Source organism: Dioscorea cayenensis, chromosome 3, assembly GCF_009730915.1.
Source record: "Dioscorea cayenensis subsp. rotundata cultivar TDr96_F1 chromosome 3, TDr96_F1_v2_PseudoChromosome.rev07_lg8_w22 25.fasta, whole genome shotgun sequence".
NCBI classification, from domain to species: domain Eukaryota; kingdom Viridiplantae; phylum Streptophyta; class Magnoliopsida; order Dioscoreales; family Dioscoreaceae; genus Dioscorea; species Dioscorea cayenensis.
In genome coordinates this window covers 18,448,080-18,467,945 of record NC_052473.1, presented here as the reverse complement: position 1 = coordinate 18,467,945, position 19,866 = coordinate 18,448,080, and the positions used below count along the sequence as shown (strand labels likewise).

Genomic DNA, 19,866 nt, shown 5'->3' with positions numbered 1-19,866 from the left:
ATATCTGGGGTTGCTATGAACATCCCCATATCTGTTAATGATTCTATTTATGAACCAGTATGTTTCTATCTCTTTCTTCTTAATCATCTCTCTATATTTTTAATTTCTGGGGATATTGCTATGAACGTCCCCAGCTGATCTTTTGTCATATTATATAAAAGAACGAAAGTCTAGAGTAGTTTGGTTTATAAAAGTTTTTAATTAACTTCTATTAAAGGCTATATAAGTAAATATAATAGTAATTATTAAGTTTTGGAGGGCACACAACCAAAAAAAACCCAAAAAGAGAATTAAATACCCTTTTCCTCCCAATAAGTCACACATTAGATTGAGGAAAATATAAGAAAAGGAACACACAAATAATATTTAAAAAAAAACTAAAGCATGGTTCTTTGCACACATCATCATCATCATCAACATTTCTTATCACAACCAAACTCTTCTTTTGTTCTATTGAACAAATGAACAAAAGAAACAATAACAAGAGATTAAATGCAGGCCAAATATTCTAAAACAATATTGATACAATCCAAACATCAATATATATATATATATATTATAGATGTATATGTATGTATGTATGTTTGTTAATATAAATTTTGATTGATGCTCTGATGAAGAAGACAATGAAAATGATGCACAGCCATTTCAACAGATGGTACATATCTTCCACTGCAGTAGCCTGGTGATTCTAATCCTCTCTGAACTCTTTCAGAAATCTCAACATCTTCCACCTAAAATAATACTCCACAAAGAATACGATTTCGATTACGACTACAAACACAAAAAAATTTTAGAAAGATAGAGTATTTATATGTACCTGAATTGCATGGCTCTCTTCTAAGCTTTTCTCTATGAAGACTTTGTCATCCTAGATAATTAAATTCATTAAGAATTAATTAAGCCCAAATGATGAATTGATGATCATATAAAGGAGTCCTCACTACTCACCATCAGTGTTTCGTCGAGGAAGTAATCAAAAATCACTTGACATTTACTTGAAGTCATTGGAAGAACTAAGTTTGTTTCCATCCAAGGACCATACCTGTTTGCAGATTAGATAAGCTTCTTAGCATTCATAAAGATTAAATGCACTAATTTTTAACATGCATGATATTACACACACACACACACACATATACCTGCTAACCATGAAGTTTGGGTAAACAAATGCATAAAATGCATCTGATCCGAGCCTGTTATCGTTTGTGGAAGCACTCTCACATCTTTGTACAATAATCTTCTCATAAACCTACTAGAATTAATTAAAATAGGCGACTTTGATGAATCTTTATATCATTGTTTCATGTTAATTCATAAGATTTTTTTGTACCTCGGTAGTGTATGTGTTCATGTTGAGAGATGACGAAAAGCCTTTATGTGCATAAGGAACATGATAGCCGCCATCTAAAAAATTATCACAGTAAACCTGCATGAAAAATACCGAACATTCATTTACAGCAGATAAACTCATCAACACATGAGGAACATACCTTCCAGTTACAATCAATGACATATTCTCGCCTCCGGACGTGTTTTACTGACAAATAATTCAAATTGGTGCTCATTATTTCTGAACCATCCCCAAGCCATTCATACTCCACTTTCTCTGCAGTTGATTTCTGATGAAATGGTATATCTTTGTCCAAATTTATCAGAACAAAAGGTCCCCATGTAGCTATGTTGATTGGTACTAACCCAAAGTCCTATAATCCATAAAAGAACATCAGTTAGAAAACCGATATAGCTTTTGAGAATTCAACGTATCTATATATTTATACATCTTTGTTGAAGTTCTGAATCCCAGCCATTCTGTTAGCGTTCAAGAGTGACCCATTTAATCCGTAAGTCCATCCCTGAGAAACACAAGCATAGACTTGTCGTATTGAATTAGTATATATACACAAACATGTTATGAACAATGGAAACATGGATTGAATTATAAACTTAATTACATGATAAGGACATGAGAAGCAGGACTTGCTTCCTTTGCCAGAGACGAGGAGAGCAGCACGATGCCTGCATGCATTGTGAAATGCATGAAGATCTCCTTTTGCATCTCTGCAGACTAAATACTCTACATTTCCCAACCTGTTTTTCATCAGATATGCTTCATGAAATTGATGAGACATAAATGGAACGCATTGCAATGCAAGTGATCAAACACACCTTCCTGAGAAAAAGTCGCAAGGATTCTCCACATGTTCAGTAAAACCTGAAAACAATTTTCAGTGATCAGTGAAGACAGAAATTTTGCTGTATTTAGTGTGTGTTTGTATGTAGATATATATATATATATATACCAACAGTTTGCCATCCTCGAAAGAAAACATGCTGGAGCTCAAGTTGGAGGAAGGATGGATCAGTGTACCAAGAGCTTGGAGGTGTACTGGCTTTCACGCAAAGAGACTGTAGGATCAAAAGTTTTGGCAATGGAAGCTGCAGACTGGGCAGCAGGGACCAGTTTCAGGCCATTCTCCGGCTTCGATATATTGTGAGAGATGAGTCTGAGGGAATAAGATGGAGGGAATGCCCTCGTATTGCAGACATGAGATACAATTTGGAACATGGCCATGGCTGCAGTGCATGCTGCACAGTCCTTCAGGTTCATGTATATCTGAAAGCTGGTCAGAATTAATAGTCCCACATGAATTAATTTAAAATAAAATCATTTAGATGTTTCGGTGTTAGGATGACAAATTACATAGTACTTAGATTGAAGAACATGAGAAGATGCTTCACAAGGACAATATATACCTAATTCATGAAGTAATGTATATATCTAATTCAAGAGGTAATGTGAGAACATTGGGATAACGTCCTTCGATCTAATCTGCAATTGATTGTCCCACTTGGATTACTTAAATACAAAATCATTTCAATGTATCAGTGTTTGAATAAGAAGATTATTTAATATTCATGCTACACATGGAGAATATGTATATACATATATATATATGTATATGTATACTAATTCATGAAGTCATGTGAGATCATTGGGATAATGTCCATGGATCCAATCTGCAATTGAGTCTTAACATCAAACAAATCAAGTTGCATTTTCAATTTGACACTTGATAATCATACAATAGAAATTTGTACTTTCAGAAATTTGAGTACGCATGTATATATATATATATATATTAAGTCATGAAGTCATGTGAGATCATTGGGATAATGTCCATGGATCCAATCTGCAATGGAGTCTAACATCAAACAAATCAAGTTGAATCTTCAAATTGACACTTGATAATGATACAATAGAAATTTATACTTTCAGAAATTTGATGCATAGCATACAAGATCATGTTCTTTAAAAGCACAGAAATACCATGAACAATTTGTGGCAGTTCTGATAAACAAGAAATCAACAGTAACAAGAATAAGCCAAATGATTCTTCATGGTAACGTAGGATGATATGAAATCCGACGCTGAAGCAGATGAGCCAGAGATTTGAGCAGGAACAAGAATTTGACTCCTACCAGAAGCTATTCTTTTGCCTGCGACACTTCCATAAAACATGCCAGAAATTGCAGGCACAAACACATCACTTTGCGAACAAACATACAAGTCCAATGCCTTTTCTAGTCCTACATTTCCTGACAGGAGGAATTCACCTTTCTTGCTTGGAGGCATTATGTCATCCTGCATGAAAAAAAAAATTGGATCAAAACTCAAGAATTCATTGAACATTATACACAGAAAAGTGCACTCACCTTTGTATAAGTTTTTGGGAACATGTCCTTGAGAGGATTGAGACTTTCATGCCACCAAGTTTGAGTGAGATATATGGTTGCGTCACCATCAAATCCAATTTTCTTCAGAAAATCACCAACTTCTTGTGCACTATAACAACTTTGCCTTCCCTGGCCCCCGGCTTCCTTGCAGCCTTTCTTCTCGAGGACATCAACCCTCAGGTCAACAGCAATGAACTTACCATCCGATTTGTGGCTGAGTGTTTGCAACCTTAAAACCATCTGTTCAGCAACTTCTTGAATTTCTGTTTTTAGTTCTAGGCTGCCAAACATTGCTAAACAGGTTGTCGTATCCAAGTCATCATTCTGTTTATCATTCAGTCTCAAATTTATAGAAGGGAATGAGGTTGCAAGCCTCAAGTAGCTTTTAGTTTGGAAAATTGGCTCAATTTCTTTCACAATGAAGTCCTCTGTAACTCTGTTGGGAACTCTCACAACTGCTGGTTTTCCAGTTGCTATTTCGGCAGGAATTTCCTTAGTTATCTTAACAATTCCATCCATGCTGTTTAAAAACTTCTCAACATCATACATATCTTGGAAATTCCTGCAAAAACATTTCAAAAAAATGTCTATGAAAAACGCACTTGTTAGTACACTACATTGATAGCTTCTCTTCCAGACAAAGTGAATTATTGGTTACTAAAAAACTCGTTACTATTGCTTATTCTTTCAATAAATAGTTTTATCTTGTACAAGAGAACAGTCTAGGACAGCCAACCCAAGTGAATCCATCTAATGCTTCAGGAATTTAACATCAAACATATCTTGATTCACTGGAGGAAAAAACTTGGAAAATTTTAAATTTTGGTAAAGCATACCTCTTTTGCCCTGGTACACTTCCTCTGATGTCAGGGAGCACAAGTGTGGCGCGGAGATACCTTGCGATAACAACAGCATCTGCAACCTGATTCATAGAACTCGTCAAATATCCTACACTACTACTAGGAGGCATCTTAAGAATTTGATTCAACTTTTCAATCGAAATACACTATAAACCAATAAAAACATATCTAGGCAAGGGCATGTGTATAATTTCCCTGCAACTGTGGTTATTAATTAATTTTACTTATCAAGTGTGCCAAAGAAATTCATACAGTTGGTGTTATTTGTGATGAGGAACAAAAAACAAGTAAAATTCATGATGAATATACCTGGGACATATGGTACTCAGGGCCACTTTTCAAAGAGAATGTAATATAACCATTTGATTCCTCTGCACCATCTGCAAGTTAAATTTCAGAAGGAGAAAGCAAAAGGCAAATGTTATTGTTCAATGTCAAATAAGTGGAAAATAATAATTACGGTAATGCCTGCTGTTTGTTAATCAGAAAGGAAATCTGTAATTTACTTGGGCTTGGCCTTGTCCAGCATGTTTTTAGCTCTTGACTGTTTTCCTCCCATGGCCCCTTGACCATTGGGAGCACATCTGCCTCTTGTTCAATCTTTACCACACTAATCTGAACATCTGAATTATGCAAGATATTGTCCTGCACAAATCAAACAAAAAGCATCGAACTCTAAGTAGCACTCCAACAATAATATCACACACAACAATCACTCAAATAACAGTATCACACAGGCAGTGATCATGCACAAATGCAGTCGAACAAAGCCGGGAAACAGGATCATTTGTAGCAAGCCATGTAATGACAATTTGTTCATAAATGGACATAGACAATCCATTCCATACAGCAATATCTCTGCTACTTAATTGTCACTTGTTTAATTATCAGAATTATCATACATTGGCCGACACAGCCATCAGGATGAAAATCTCTCATTTCCTTTGTTCAGAAAGCTAAATTTCCAACTGAACAACAGGGCTACATCAAATCTGAAAGTCGAGATCTTGAGATCCATTGAATTAGTGAATCCCTCTATTAAGCCAAGCAAATCAACAAGCAAATGAAGCTCAACAAAACAATCAAATCCCCACAACATTCAAACAAACGGTTAACTTTCTTCATATGAGATTCAACTACAAATCTGCCAGTAATAGAACAACAACAATAACTTCTGAAGAAAAAAAAAACAGAGTTTTGGATCTCAAACCCACAAAAACTAAAAAAGTCGCAATTTTTGTCTTCAAAAAGTGTACCTCTACTGAATCAAAGTGATCCTGCTTAATCATATTGCCAAGCAAAACAAACATAGAGATGGTCAGGAACCCGGCCAACACCTGCCTTGGATCCACAGCCATTAAAGCTGCAATACAACAATGAACTGAAAAAAAGAATCAAAGATGGAGTCTTTCCTCCAATTTCTCAACAATGCCACAATGCAATACAACTCTCAGAGATCTAAAGCAAAAAACAAAGCTTTTTAGAGCTCGAACCAGTGAGAGATAGAGAGAGAAGAGCCAACACTTGACCTATGAACTGTAGAGCCGACACTCACCTGTCTCACCTGCTATGTTTTTTTTTTTTAATAATAATTTTTTTAATATATATATATATATATAGAATTGTGTTAATATTGTTTAAATTAATAGAAATTATCAAATTAGGTGATAAAAATATCTGATTAATTATAATTATAATTATAATTACATTTTTAGTGCTTTGGAATTTATTTAAGTAATTAGAAATTTTATAAATAGGAATTTGAATTGTTTTAATTAATAAAAAAATCAAAATATATGTTAGATTGCTGTGAGTTAATAACGATTAAAACAAATACAAACTTACTAGTTTAAAATTAATATAATATATAATTATTTGAATATTTTATAAAATTAAATGTAATTGTTTATGTCATGGAGTATATTAAACATATACTTTCGTTTAGTATAACCATCACCTCTAAATATGTAAAAAATCATAAAACTGAATTAATAGAAGGATGAAAATTGAAAGATAGGATTGTTAATGATGTTAATGATATAGATTAATTCTCATGCTAGCTAATTTTTTTATTAATATATATATATTGATAAAATGGATAAATCACAAATTAATAATACGAAGAAAATACAAGTACAACTATTGGATCCAAACAAAACATCAGAAGATTAGAAAAACAAAGCAAAAGAAACAAGAATCGATCATTAGGAGTGAAAAATATCCCTGCATACATCAGACCATACTAAGAGGGAAACAAACAAACAAGAAGATTAGGGGTATAGAAATAAGAAATAATATCCGTTTAGTGCCAAAAATCCAAAACCTTCTATTAACCAACAAACTGAATCACTCTCTAGGGGGTGTGGGCTCTCAGCAACAGCAATGACACTTTGCTCGCACTAGAAGATGTGCAAAGAAAATCAAGGGAGCTCCTGATGGTCGAAAGTAAATCTCCATTGAGACCCTCTACGAATCCTAAGCTGAAGCAAACCAGAACAAGAACATATAGTCAGCTTTAATACTAATGGAAATAGGGGGAAGAGAACGCTCATTGAAAATGCGCTTAATCCTTTCCAACCAGATGTTCCTAATAATAGCTCTCACAAGTACGCCTTATGTATAAGAAAGTTTTGCGGCCCAAGAATTTGGCCAAAATAATGTCATTACGCATTCCAAACTCACACCAAGAAAATGTGATCAATAGTTTCGACAGCTTCATGGTAAAGAAGGCATATGGATGAAGAAAGGGTATTACATCCCTGTTTGGCCAAGTCATCAAAAGTGAGAATTTTGTTATCCTATGTCCACCAGTTAAATAATGTTATCTTACACAGGTAAGCTACTTTCCAAAAAAATATTACTAAGAGGGCATTTGAGACCGCCATCAATTAAGGAAGAATTTATAAAATAATCTAACCGAAAAAGCACAATTGCTTTCCACGCTCTAGATCTTCCGGTCCTCAATGTTGTGGGTAAAGTTGGCATAAGAGAACTCAACAAATGGATGTCAATGAGGGAAGAGTTCCAGAAGAAGGTGGCTAGATTGGGTGAACCAAGGAAAAATTGTTGGGCAAAAATCTAAGGAACAATACAATCATAGAAGAGGGTAGGCTAGATGTCTCTAGGAGCCTTACCATCTAACCGCCTATCAAACTGGAAAGAGGTAGATGTGCCATCCTATAAAATTAGGAGAATACACGCTCGAAAAGCAGGTAGGATAACTAGAGATGCTAGCCCAAAATGACTTTCTTCATGCCAGGGAGTGGAATAAGTGCTAGGAGGATCATATAATTGAATTGGATAATCCTAGACCAACAATATTCTACTTAGCAAGTGTAGATCTTCCACCACCATTTACCCAACAATGCGTTGTTAAAATCCTAGACGTTAAGGGTGCCCAACCTATGTGGTCCCAAGGCTCGCAAAAGTGTTGCCAAACCACTAGCCTTATGACTTGAGGCTCCCTAAGTCTCGGTCGTCTCCAGAGGAAATCCTAGCGGACTTTATCAATTTTCTTTATAACCCTAAGTCAGTAACCTACAAATCAAGTATAGTAAGTAGAGATGGTGGATAGCACAGAGTTTAAAGGGTGAGTTGTCCTTCGAGAGACATATAATTTGCTTTCCAGGAGGAAAGTTTCACCCTGACAACAAGGATTAGCTTCATTCAATCCTACTTGCGGGGTCATCGTCTAGATATCGAAACCCTCAAATAAGTGAGAGAAAGAGTTGGCCATGGGCGTAGGTAAGAGCATATGTCAGTCCAATTCATGAAAGAAAACCAAATCTAATAGAGTATGAAATTAATTACTGGTCGTCCAAGTCTTTCAAAGAAATAAACAATGAGCTTAATAACTTTGATGTCCTCAATGCCTCTAGCAGTAAAAAACAATTAAATTGTCAGCGCATTGGAAGTGGCACATCTTCCCAAGATCCCCAAAAAACAAATTATATAGGACTTCATAATATAATTAAGGGCATCGGTGAAAATAAAGCCGAGGGTATTTGTGGCAAGGGAAAATAACAAAGAAGAAAGAGGTTCTCCTTGCATGAGGCCTGTCTAAATCCATGAGGTGAGTCATTAATAAGAATATGCGCTTGGATGATGAAAGAATAATCTTATAGTAAGTCTCAGTCCAAAGTGTCAAAAGTTTTTGTAAAGTCCACATTAAAAGCATAACCAGATAGCTTACATTTTTTTTTAGGCTAAAGATTAGTCCCTGATCTACTGCCATGATATTATTAGCGACTCTAAATGAATGCAGATTGAGATTCATTTATCGAGATATTTAAAAGGAGGCTATCTTGGAGATGATTTTTATTGATGGATGAATTAATATTTTTAAATAAATAAACAATTAAGCAATTAAATTTTATTTTTTTTAAAAAAAAGAATAACTTAAAAGTAATTTGGTTAGAGAACAAACTCACATGATAGTAATAGTTAATCAAAAGTATCTAAACAAATCTTCTAGTAATATATAATTATTTGAACAATTTATACAATTAAATTAATTAATGTATTTTAAATATTAAATCTAAGCCTATTAATTTCACAATCGAATTATCAAGTAAGATCAAATTTTGCGGCATTTTCTGTAGACTTTGAGTCACATTTTTATCATTGTGCTTTTTCTTTAGTGTACGTAATTTTTTTTGTTACACTATTAACAACATATGCCATCGGTGATGTCAAAGAGTTCATGAGCTTTGAAATAAATATATATCTCATTAATAATGTGCTTTTCCTTAATCAATGACTTTATAAACGTTGATAGATGCATAGTAATCCAAAACAAAGTCTATGGCTTTTTAAATTATTTCAACAAAATGACATTCTTTAATTGAGCAATGGTGCATGTTTTTCATTAATCAATGGCTTGATAAACGTTGATAGTTACTTATATAGACTCAACTCACTCAACCATGCATTAATCCATTACAAGTCTATGTCTTTTATTTCAACAGGATGACTTCAATTTTTGTTTATCTTTGAAAGTTCAAGTATGACATGCTTTTGCTTATGTGTATGTGTATATATTTATTTATGTATGTATATTTGACAAACAAATTAAGTTATACACTGATGCAAATATATATGATATAATTGGAACTAAGATATTTGACTTGAGTGTAATATTAGAGTTTTTCATAATAAATATAATACGACAATCGACTACTTGCTATTATTTTCATCCAATATATATATAATCGTCAATATTTCTAATTATGTTAAACTTCGATAATAATTTTAATTAATTCTTACCAAGATTATTAAGAATAGAAAATATGAACAGTTTTATGTTCAAAAAATAAAAACAAAACTTCAGATATTTATTACACGATAAAATTAGCATTGTACATATATATATGAGAAATAAAATAAAGCATACTAGTATCACCAAAAAAAAAAGGGGTGAAAGATAGACCGTGACAAAAATGAGCATTTTTTTTTGTATCTTTTGGGCTACCCTTCCACGCTTTGTGATGTGAGAGGTTTGTTTATTTTTCTATACTTTGCTTTTACTTAATTAAACTGTTCATCCACCTTTTCAAAAAAGAGCATTAAAGTTTACTTGTGAAAGTTGATTAGCATGCATCCAATTGTAGACAATATTTGACATTAAAGATATATTTTATCAAAAAGTCAATTTAAAGGTTGTCATCAAGGGAAGAAAGTCATATATCTTATCTAATAAAATTTGTACTTATTTCACACAATATAATTTATGTTCATACACCAAAAATAATTAACCAATCACCATTCACACTCTTCGTCTTTATCAAGACGTTTTTATTTATTTATTTATTTATCTGGAATTATATATTATATTGTGGATATATAACCACTATTCTTATTTGTTTGCTAGATATTAATTACATAGTGTTAAGCCTTTATCTTTTGATAATTATAGATTATTTTTTTACATATCAAATATATAAAATTAACATTTGTATAAATATTTTCATTATGTACTTTTTTTTAAAAAATAATATGAATAAATCACAATCATTAAACAAATAACTGGAAAAAAAAATCCACTGGATGTGGACAAAATCATTAGGTATTTTTTAAGCAAAAAATCAAGATAATCCTTTTTATTTATTTATTTTTTTAAAATTATAGATACACACCAATAAAGTTTTCTATATTTAAAAAAATTGACATTTCTTTTACATATAATATATATATACACTTTTAAATATTTAACATTTCAAATATTTCATAAGTGTTATATATATAAATATATATCCTTATCTCATTATATATTTTTTAATACTAAATTATAATTATTTATAAGTTAGAAATATATCCATTCATGTAATTATTATTTTCGTACTCTTAATAAAATATTTGAAAGACATTTCAATCTACCCGAGATCTTATCCTAAGATTGGGATAAGATTTTGGTGCAAGAACCTATACATGATTAGCTACAAGTTGGGGGTATATACATACGTACATCGGTACATGTACATACATATACAAGAATATATCCTTAAATTTTCAAATGGTTATAAAATAAGGATATATGTGTACCTTTGTGATTGTAGAGAGGCATATAAATGAGATTGGATGGAGTATGAACACACTAATTAATTGACCTCATTTTTTTTAATATTATTCAAAGATAATATTTATTTTTCATTCTCTTTTTTAATTTCTTGTCCTCATGTTATGTCTATACATATATATATATATATACACATATGAGTTTATCTTAGCAAGTCTCAGCAAAATAAACGAGGCAGGCGGTGGATTGACTTTTCAAATTAAAGACGTGCCGTGCCATGGTACAATGACCGTACGTCCTTTGGAAACTTCAATGATTCAATTTCACACAGTGTGCTTTTGCATACCATAAATAAGACCTCTCATGATCATCAAACCACACTTGAGTTCTAGTCTTGCAAAAGCTTCTTCTTCTTCTTCTTCTTCTTCTTCTTCTTCTTTATTTTGTCTTTCTTATTTGTTTTGCTTTTGATTCCAAGCTCTACAAAAGGTGATGATCATCTTCTATATATATATAGGATATGCTATTAATTAATGGTTTGTTAATTTATATTTTGTGTCATATATAGTTTGAAGAAGAAATATATATATATATATATATATATATGAAGATGGAGAAGAGAAAGAAGAGAGAAGAAGAGAAGGAAAAAGAGGAGCATGAACTTGATCTTAGTGGCATGTCTTTGTCTTCATTTCCAAACACTTCACTTAATCTAGCATGCATCACTAAGCTTGATCTTTCCAATAATAATCTTCAGGTATATCTTTAATATATCTTTAATATATCTCTCTTTCTTGGAGTCAAAAATTGTGTTACTTTGGTGAGCAGAGCATCCCGGAGTCGATTATAGCTCGAATGTTAAATTTAGTGGTGCTTGACTTACATTCAAACCAGTTGCATGTATTACCAAATTCCATCGGATGTCTTTTAAAGCTCAAAGTCCTTAACGTCTCTAGTAATATGCTTGAGTCTCTTCCAAAGATGATTGAGAATTGCAGGTAAATTACTATTATTATTATTCGCTATGATATATATAAATATTAACATGATATAGAGAACAATAAACAAATAAAGAAGACAAAAAAGAATATATATATATAGTTCAGCCAATTTGACTATTTCCAAAAAAGCAAGTATGTTTTTATTTCATTGAGAAGTGACACAAGAACAACTATATAAACCTAAAACCACAACTATATATATATATATATTTATATATTATTTAAATTTGGGTAGCTCAATAAAGTTGTGAATATATATAATATATATATGTATGTATATTGTTGGTAGGGCTTTAGTGGAACTGGATGCCAACTTCAACAAGCTAACAAACCTGCCAGAAGCCATAGGCTTTGAACTAACAAAGCTTGAGAAGCTCTCAGTGAACTCCAACAAGCTCATCTTCCTCCCATTCTCCACCTCCCACCTCACCGGACTCCAGCACCTCGACGTTCACCTAAACTGTCTCCGGTCCCTCCCCGATGATCTCGAGAACCTCATCAACCTAAAAACACTAAACATCTCCCAAAACTTCCATTTCCTCCACTCCCTCCCTTACTCCATTGGCCTCTTAACTTCCCTCACTGAACTCAACATAAGTTACAACTCCATCTCCACACTTCCTAACTCTTTTGCATGCTTGACAAACCTCACAAAGTTCATGGCTGAAGGGAACCCTCTAGTGTGTCCTCCAATGGAGGTTGTTATTAAGGGAGTTGATGAAGTTAGGGACTATATGAATGCAAAGATGAGTGAAGGGTTTAAGGTAGTAGGTGGGAAAGGGAAAAAGATAAGGCCATCAACATCATCATCAACAACAACAACAAGAAGAAAAGGTTCTTGGTTGAAGAAGGTGGTGAGGTGTGGAGCTTTTGATGGGAGGATGGTTAATATGAATGAAGGGTTGTTGATCACGCCGGAGCATGAGATGAAGAATGCTAGTTCTAAGAGTACTCCGGCGAGGCTAGCCGCTTTGTTGTCTCCACTACGTGTCTTCTCTCCCAAGAGTTAGTAGTAGTAGTACTAATGATTAATTAGTGTGCATGTTTCTCAATATAAGTATAAATATAAATGTGTGTATGTATGTATGTATGCTTGCTTTGGCTGTTTTAAACTTTGAAGTTTCTTAATGAAATTTTGTTCATATATTGATTTTGTACGGTTTATTTATGAATTTTATATGAAGGTTGATAGATACAAATTTAGAGAAGCTATTGTCTCACTCGTCTAGTCAGCTGCAATGTAATTTGTGTGAGAAGTCAAAAATTTAACTCTCTTCTGTATATGGTTAAGGCATAAATAAAATGTGTAATATGATGACTTGATCAGATTATCAAAAATTTAAGTCTACTATTGATATTTTTATTAAAACACTCAAAAATTAATTGTATATGTGAAAATTTTGTCTCCATCATTTAACTTTAACACCCTTTGTAAGATAGTGCTTGTTATTTTGTTAAAAAAATAAATAAATAAAAATAAAAATCTTGCTTACATGTTCTTGTTCATTTATGAGAGCAAAAGAATGACATGTGTTTGTTAAATTTTAATCATTCTTTGATATGTTATTTATGTAATTTGGACCAGAAATAAAAAAAAAAATATTTGTTTTAAAAGGTTAATTATTTTTTAAGTATCTATATATGTTTAGGTTTTTTTTTTCTAAAAGTGAAACAAAATCATATTAATTGAGACATTTCTTACACATAAATGGCAATAAAATGATTTAAATGTCCACACAAAAAATAGAATTTTTGCTATATGATATACAGAATTTTATACAAACAAGGTCTTAATGAAGAACTTATTTTTATCTAAATGGGTTTGAATAAACTTCTTGCCATGTGTGGCATGACAATGAGGTATATTTGAACACAAAAAAATAGGATTTCTTTTATATGATAAAATTTTATACGCACAAGGTTTTAATGAAGAATTTATTTTTATCTAAATGGATTTAAATAAACTTCTTGCCATACGTGACATGACAATGAGACATATTTGAAAATATAAATAAAAAAATTTCCTGTGTTTTCCTTGAACAAATCATACAATTATATTTGTATAGGTAATCAAAAGAAATACAATTTTCGATTTAATTAATTTATATATATATATAGTATAAGTAAGATAAATTCATTTATCTCCTTTTTTCTAAGCCACAGAAATAAAAATCTTATAGTTATATGGTTATGTGACCCACTCAAACAAGCTTGAAGTCATCAAACTTCACATGATAACAATAATGACATATACATCCAAACTATTAATCTTATATTTCTCATGGCCATTATTATTTAGTTAATTCAATTGATATAATTTATATATTAGAATTTTAGATAAAAACAAATAAATAAATGAGGAAAAGCTTAATTCCAATAACTCCAAAAGCAGTACTGCTGCTTGATGAAATTGACTTCAATAATGTGAATTGGGTGGCAGTAAGATGAAGTGGAGGAATTAAATGAGGTATTTAACTATTTATAATCCAAATAAAGTTTCCATAACAGGAACAGCTTAGAAAAAACTATGCATTTAAATCATCAATAAATAAGTCTTTCTTGTTCCCATATTTGAAACAACAAATTTCCTTCACTGTTAGTCCACAGGGTACTCTATAAAACTTATTTTAAATTAAATTTTATATTGTTAAACTTAAAAAGATTCCACTCTTATTTCTATTTTTGTTTATAAGAGTGAAAAAAAATCTAGACTCACTTGAAATTTGAGCAAGTAACATATGTCCATAAGGAGTGAATGTCTCTAACTAGATATACATGATATTCAAGCGAGTGATATACATGATATCACATAGATACACTTAAAATTTGATTGTACAATAAATGTCTTTTGAAAATATTTGAAATTCAAATACACTTAAAATCTAATTGAGTAATTAACATCTAATAGCTAAATATAAAATGGATATCTATAAGCAAATATTCTAATAATTATAGTGAGCATGGATGCCTCTCAGAAAATAAGAACATCTTCCATACTAAACTATTCTAAACTTACCCATTTTTTCTTTTTTGTCATTTTTATTCTCCTTAGTCTCCTAATGAAAATTTAAAAAAATAATAATAAAAAAACATATAGCGCCACTGTAGCAGTTTCTCAGTTTGGCACATGATTTTGACGCCAAATAAAAGCTGATTCTGTGCCAAATTTGGATTAAAACACCAAATATACAGCATGGTTGGAGAAGCCCTAACCATGAAGCTATCATAAACTCATTTTTTTTATTTATTTTTCTTTTCTTCATACCAGTAATGACCTTCAATAATGTCATACAATAAATGTAAAATTAAAAAATTTAAAAAAAAAAACCATTTTTTGAATTATAGAAATTTAAAAAAATTAATTTGATGCTTGAAGTGACCACCGAGAAATAATGGTAACTATTGGCCACTGCATTAGTCAAAAAGAGCCTACCAATCAGATTGTAAATGTTGAAGGAGTCCTTTTCCTTGTTTAAAGAAATATAAAAAAATTAAAACAAACAAAAATAGCTAATGATACCTCCTCAATCCCATTCTTAATTTATATGCAAATAGACAGTCCTTTGTGGTACTCTTACAAACTGTTTTTCTATTTGTTACTGTATATGATTATTTAATTATAAAAAAAAGGACAATTTACATTTAGCCCTGCTTACACTAATTTTATTTACTCTGTTTTCTTGAAAGTTTTTCCCCAATTTGATCCTAGCTTTTACTTATATCTTTTATTGTTTGGAGAATAAAAACCAGTTTTAATGATGGTTTAGTTGATTGAAATTAGTGTCCATATAAAATTAGCAATTACTTGGATTACTTTTTGATGATGTGAATAAGTTGACTCTGTTTATATAATTAAATACCAAAAAAAAATAACATAAGGTGGAAATTCCATTAAAAAAAATGAACACAAATGATTTAGTTAGAAACATAATTAAGCCTTAATTATTTAATATTTCATTTCCCTTCAAAAGCAAGTTTAACCAAACAAAATTGTACAACTTCAACTGTCTCTAAGTTGAACAAAGTGGGACTTTGTTTATATAATTAAATAACAGAATAATTATCAATTACATACATAATTTCAAAAAGGAATTTTTGATTAGAGAGTAATCCACTTCATGCTGAAGATCTTTGACATCTTTTGATGCTCTTTACATTTCCAACCAGCTTAATTTATGTAAGCAAAAATATATGAGAAATTTCACAAGATGTATACATAAAAGTGATAATAATAATTTCTTAAATAACAATTAAGTTGAAGAACAAAGAAAAGTTTTATTGATTGTTAATTAAACTACATACATACACATAAATATAATAAGAAAGGAAAGAAAGCTAGCTAGCTAGCTTTGTATAATTAAACATGTTGGAGATCAGAGAGAGAGAAAGATCTTGGAGACTTGAAAGACTTGTTGAAAGCCTTTGTATCAAGTATAGAGAGTGGAGCTAAAGATGAAGATGATGAAGATGTTGATGAGCCTTCAAGTGGTAGCTTGTCATTGTGATCATCATCTTCTTTCTCTTCTTCTAATGTGAAGTTAGAGGAGGAAAGCATTAATGGAGGAAGAGAAGAACAAGAAGAAGAGTTGTTATTATGATCAACTTGAATGAGGGAATTATATGAAGCTCTTCTAGAGGTAGCCATTAGAATTCTTCTCCTTTTGTTGAAAGGGTTCTCATTTTTCACCAAGTCTAGTGCTTTCCCATTCATCACATCTGATAAACATGCAAATGATTTTGATTTTCCATTGAAGTAATTTGACAACCCTCTCCTACAATAACCAAAACACAAAACCAAACAAAAAATTAGAAAGAAGAAATACACATGAGTTCAAATGATCAAGTTGACAAGTTATCTATATATATATATATATAAATAAATAGAGAATGGATTTGGTTACTTGATGGGGAGAGCTTCTTGAATAGAATTCAAGGACATGATCAATGGTTTCTTGAACTTGCTTTGGACTTCATCATCCACTTGCTCCTCATCCTCTGATGAGCTTTGGTCTGGTTGTCCTATGGAGGAGCTTTCTGATGAGACATCCTCCTTCTCCTCCCTCCTCCTCCTCATCATGGTTGGCAATGGAAGGATGCATGGATTCTTGTTGTTGATCTTCTTGTTGTGTATTGATGTTTGTTTGGATGAAGAGTGGAAGGGCGACATATGGTAAAGCTGATCCTACTGAGTTGTGAGTCTCTATGCTTATACTTGGCCTGGCAGCCATCACCTCCATTAAATATACACACACACACACACACACCCACACCCACAAATTAAAGAAGAAGAAGAAGAAGAAGAAGGTAAAATATTTCAGTTCAGAAACAGTAACAAGTTTTATTTGGAATTCAGTTTAAAAGGTTCTAAATAAAGCTTGAAGCTATAAAAGGAAGACATAGTGAACACAAGATGATAGTTAGGAAAAAGAATTGAAAAAAAAAGGAAAAGGAAAAGGAAAAGAGAGAGAAAGCGGGAGAGAAGAAGAAGAAGAAGAAGAAGAAGGGGAGAAGAAGATGAGATGGTTTGACACTAGTTGAAGCTTGCGTGTCTTTAGGGAAAGGGTAAAGAAGAGGTCCCTCCATCCTTATCCTCTCCATCTTTATCATGTTATCATGTACGAGTGCTCATAAAAATATATATAAGTATCAATTACATAAGATATCAATACTTATGACCTGCATATATTGAACCTAATATATATATATAATAAAATATAATAAAGGCAGTATAGATATACCAAAGACTAAGTCAAGGGAGTCTTATCTTCTTGTTAGTTGTAGTGAAATTGTATTACATTTACAAGTAGGAGCTTGATGATATGATATAATATGATTAGATGAACAAGATTGGATTCTATCTCTAAACTTGGAAAATAATAGATTATCTTTGTGTTGTATGATTTTGAAGAACAGATTGTAAAGATGACAGCTTTTTTCTTTCATGTGTTGTACCCAATCATGCTACCAAAAAGTCCTTTTTGTACACAAGAATTATATATATATATTGCATTCCATAAATCCAAAATTGATAGTCATATTGTGATGAAAAGATAAGGTAGAAGACTTTTTTTTTATCTTATTTATAATCACAATAGTACATATTGCTTTGAAGAAAAGGCAAAGAGAGAGAGAGAGGATGATGTTGGTTAAGCCTTCACATTGAAAAAGATTTCAAAGTTAATGGCAGACAAAACACTTTAAGTAATCCTTCTAAACAAAATTTTTATCTGCATGAAATATCCAACCACTTTGAAGATGAGTTGGATGTGGACCAAATGTATCATTTCAACCACAAAAAGGATTCAAAGAAACAAAAATATATTCCAACAATTGCTACTCCACAAGAATGAACATTGAACTTATTATATTATTGCATGTAATGTTGGTCAAGATAATATTATTGTAAGTTCATTGTTTCAATGATAACAACCAATATGAACTATTGGGAATATTAATCCCACCACCTTGTGTTTGAGAAGGAGAAAGATTCTTTGAGATCTTTTGCTTGTGCGATATGCATTGTATCCCAATCAAAATCTCAAAATAAATTAATTAATTAATAAAAATTAAAGAACAGTTAAAAGATTTTTTTATAAGATATATAAGGCGTGTGCTTCTTTCGTCCACTAGCAATTTATTTTATGACTCTGTCAATTTTAACAAAATAGAAGAGTAATAATGTGCATATATAGTCAGAGACAGTGGCGGAACCAGAAGCAAAATAAAGGGGTGTTTACTGCTCTCATGTAAAATATTATAATTTTTTTAAAAGTTTTTTCAATTTAAAAAAATATAATTAGATTAGTTGAAAGACATTTTTATTGTAGTTTGGCCGATCCAATTGTTACAAAAAAAAATAATACATTTATAAATTTTTTTTTATGAAAGACAATAAAAAATTAAGGAGCCAAACAATAATTTTCATAGATATTTTATAAAAAATATATATTTATATAAATATTTTTTTAATTATATAAAATATCTTAACTAATAAAAATCACTAGTTTAACCAATAACTGTTTGTAATTATTTTCTAATTTTTATTCTATATAAACTAATTTGTAATAAATGAAGGCTAAACAATAATTTTGTTTGAAAAAAATTCTTTTATATTATATCAACTAATTTATAAAATATCTAAATATTAAATATTAATTTGATTCCAAATACTATTTTTTAAATTATGGGTATTACTTTATAAAAAAATTAATATTTTAAAAATAAAAATAAAGATCCAATGAATTATTAATATATATATATAGAGAGAGAGAGAGAGAGAGTGAGTGCGAAGAGAGGGGGTGCTTCCAAGTTCCGACTCCCTCTAATATATATATATATATATATATATATAGTATTTTTTTATCATTAAATCTTTGTTATCAATATTAATATATTTAATAATAAGGGAAAAATATGTGTAGGAATAATATTGGCTAAAAATCAGGCAAGAGAATAAAGGGGAGGAAGATTTAGATAAGTCAACAAAATGTGGCCAAAGATAGGATAAGGGACTTCATCCAAGCATTTACAATGGAGACTATACCAAATTGCAAATTGAAAAGAAAATTTTAAGCTTAGAAGCTATCCAATTACTAGAAGTCTAGAAGGTCTCATTGCAAGAACTTGTGTAAATAATATACCACAAGCAAAGTGAAGGAAGTAGAGCTAATTAGAAGGTAATAAATAAATAAATAAATACAATAAAAACAAAAACAAAATAATTTAGCTAAAAAAGATTTTGTAGACCAAAAAT

General features: G+C 31.1%; 4 protein-coding genes across 6 annotated transcripts; 1 reads left to right on the top strand and 3 right to left on the bottom strand.

The window, feature by feature from the left end:
* Positions 1-438: 438 nt before the first annotated feature.
* On the bottom strand, positions 439-2,611 carry LOC120251317 (choline monooxygenase, chloroplastic-like). Its single transcript, XM_039259869.1, has 11 exons — positions 2,549-2,611; positions 2,304-2,466; positions 2,170-2,215; positions 1,956-2,091; positions 1,782-1,856; positions 1,494-1,706; positions 1,334-1,429; positions 1,143-1,252; positions 952-1,045; positions 821-871; positions 439-734 (listed from the first exon to the last, which is right to left on the bottom strand). The coding sequence occupies exons 1-11, from the start codon at positions 2,609-2,611 to the stop codon at positions 588-590; spliced, it is 1,194 nt and encodes a 397-aa protein (XP_039115803.1). The 3' UTR covers positions 439-587.
* Positions 2,612-3,239: 628 nt separating this feature from the next.
* On the bottom strand, positions 3,240-6,181 carry LOC120257661 (protein MANNAN SYNTHESIS-RELATED 1-like). 3 transcript variants are annotated; one of them, XM_039265097.1, is made up of 7 exons: positions 6,092-6,181; positions 5,855-5,979; positions 5,105-5,243; positions 4,908-4,978; positions 4,575-4,660; positions 3,718-4,300; positions 3,240-3,646 (listed from the first exon to the last, which is right to left on the bottom strand). In XM_039265097.1, exons 2-7 carry the CDS (start codon positions 5,954-5,956, stop codon positions 3,368-3,370), a joined length of 1,260 nt encoding a protein of 419 aa, XP_039121031.1. In that variant the 5' UTR covers positions 5,957-5,979; positions 6,092-6,181; the 3' UTR covers positions 3,240-3,367. The 3 variants fall into 3 exon arrangements, with proteins under 3 accessions (XP_039121031.1, XP_039121032.1, XP_039121030.1); XM_039265098.1 differs by having other exon boundaries at positions 5,855-5,961; positions 6,092-6,158; XM_039265096.1 differs by having other exon boundaries at positions 5,855-6,155.
* A 5,330-nt stretch (positions 6,182-11,511) lies between these two features.
* LOC120256066 (plant intracellular Ras-group-related LRR protein 1-like) lies at positions 11,512-13,210 on the top strand. Its single transcript, XM_039263835.1, has 4 exons — positions 11,512-11,601; positions 11,681-11,869; positions 11,941-12,110; positions 12,403-13,210. Exons 2-4 carry the CDS (start codon positions 11,717-11,719, stop codon positions 13,121-13,123), a joined length of 1,044 nt encoding a protein of 347 aa, XP_039119769.1. The 5' UTR covers positions 11,512-11,601; positions 11,681-11,716; the 3' UTR covers positions 13,124-13,210.
* A 3,153-nt stretch (positions 13,211-16,363) lies between these two features.
* On the bottom strand, positions 16,364-17,690 carry LOC120283245. Its single transcript, XM_039289895.1, has 2 exons — positions 17,015-17,690; positions 16,364-16,885 (listed from the first exon to the last, which is right to left on the bottom strand). Exons 1-2 carry the CDS (start codon positions 17,278-17,280, stop codon positions 16,471-16,473), a joined length of 681 nt encoding a protein of 226 aa, XP_039145829.1. The 5' UTR covers positions 17,281-17,690; the 3' UTR covers positions 16,364-16,470.
* Positions 17,691-19,866: the final 2,176 nt, after the last annotated feature.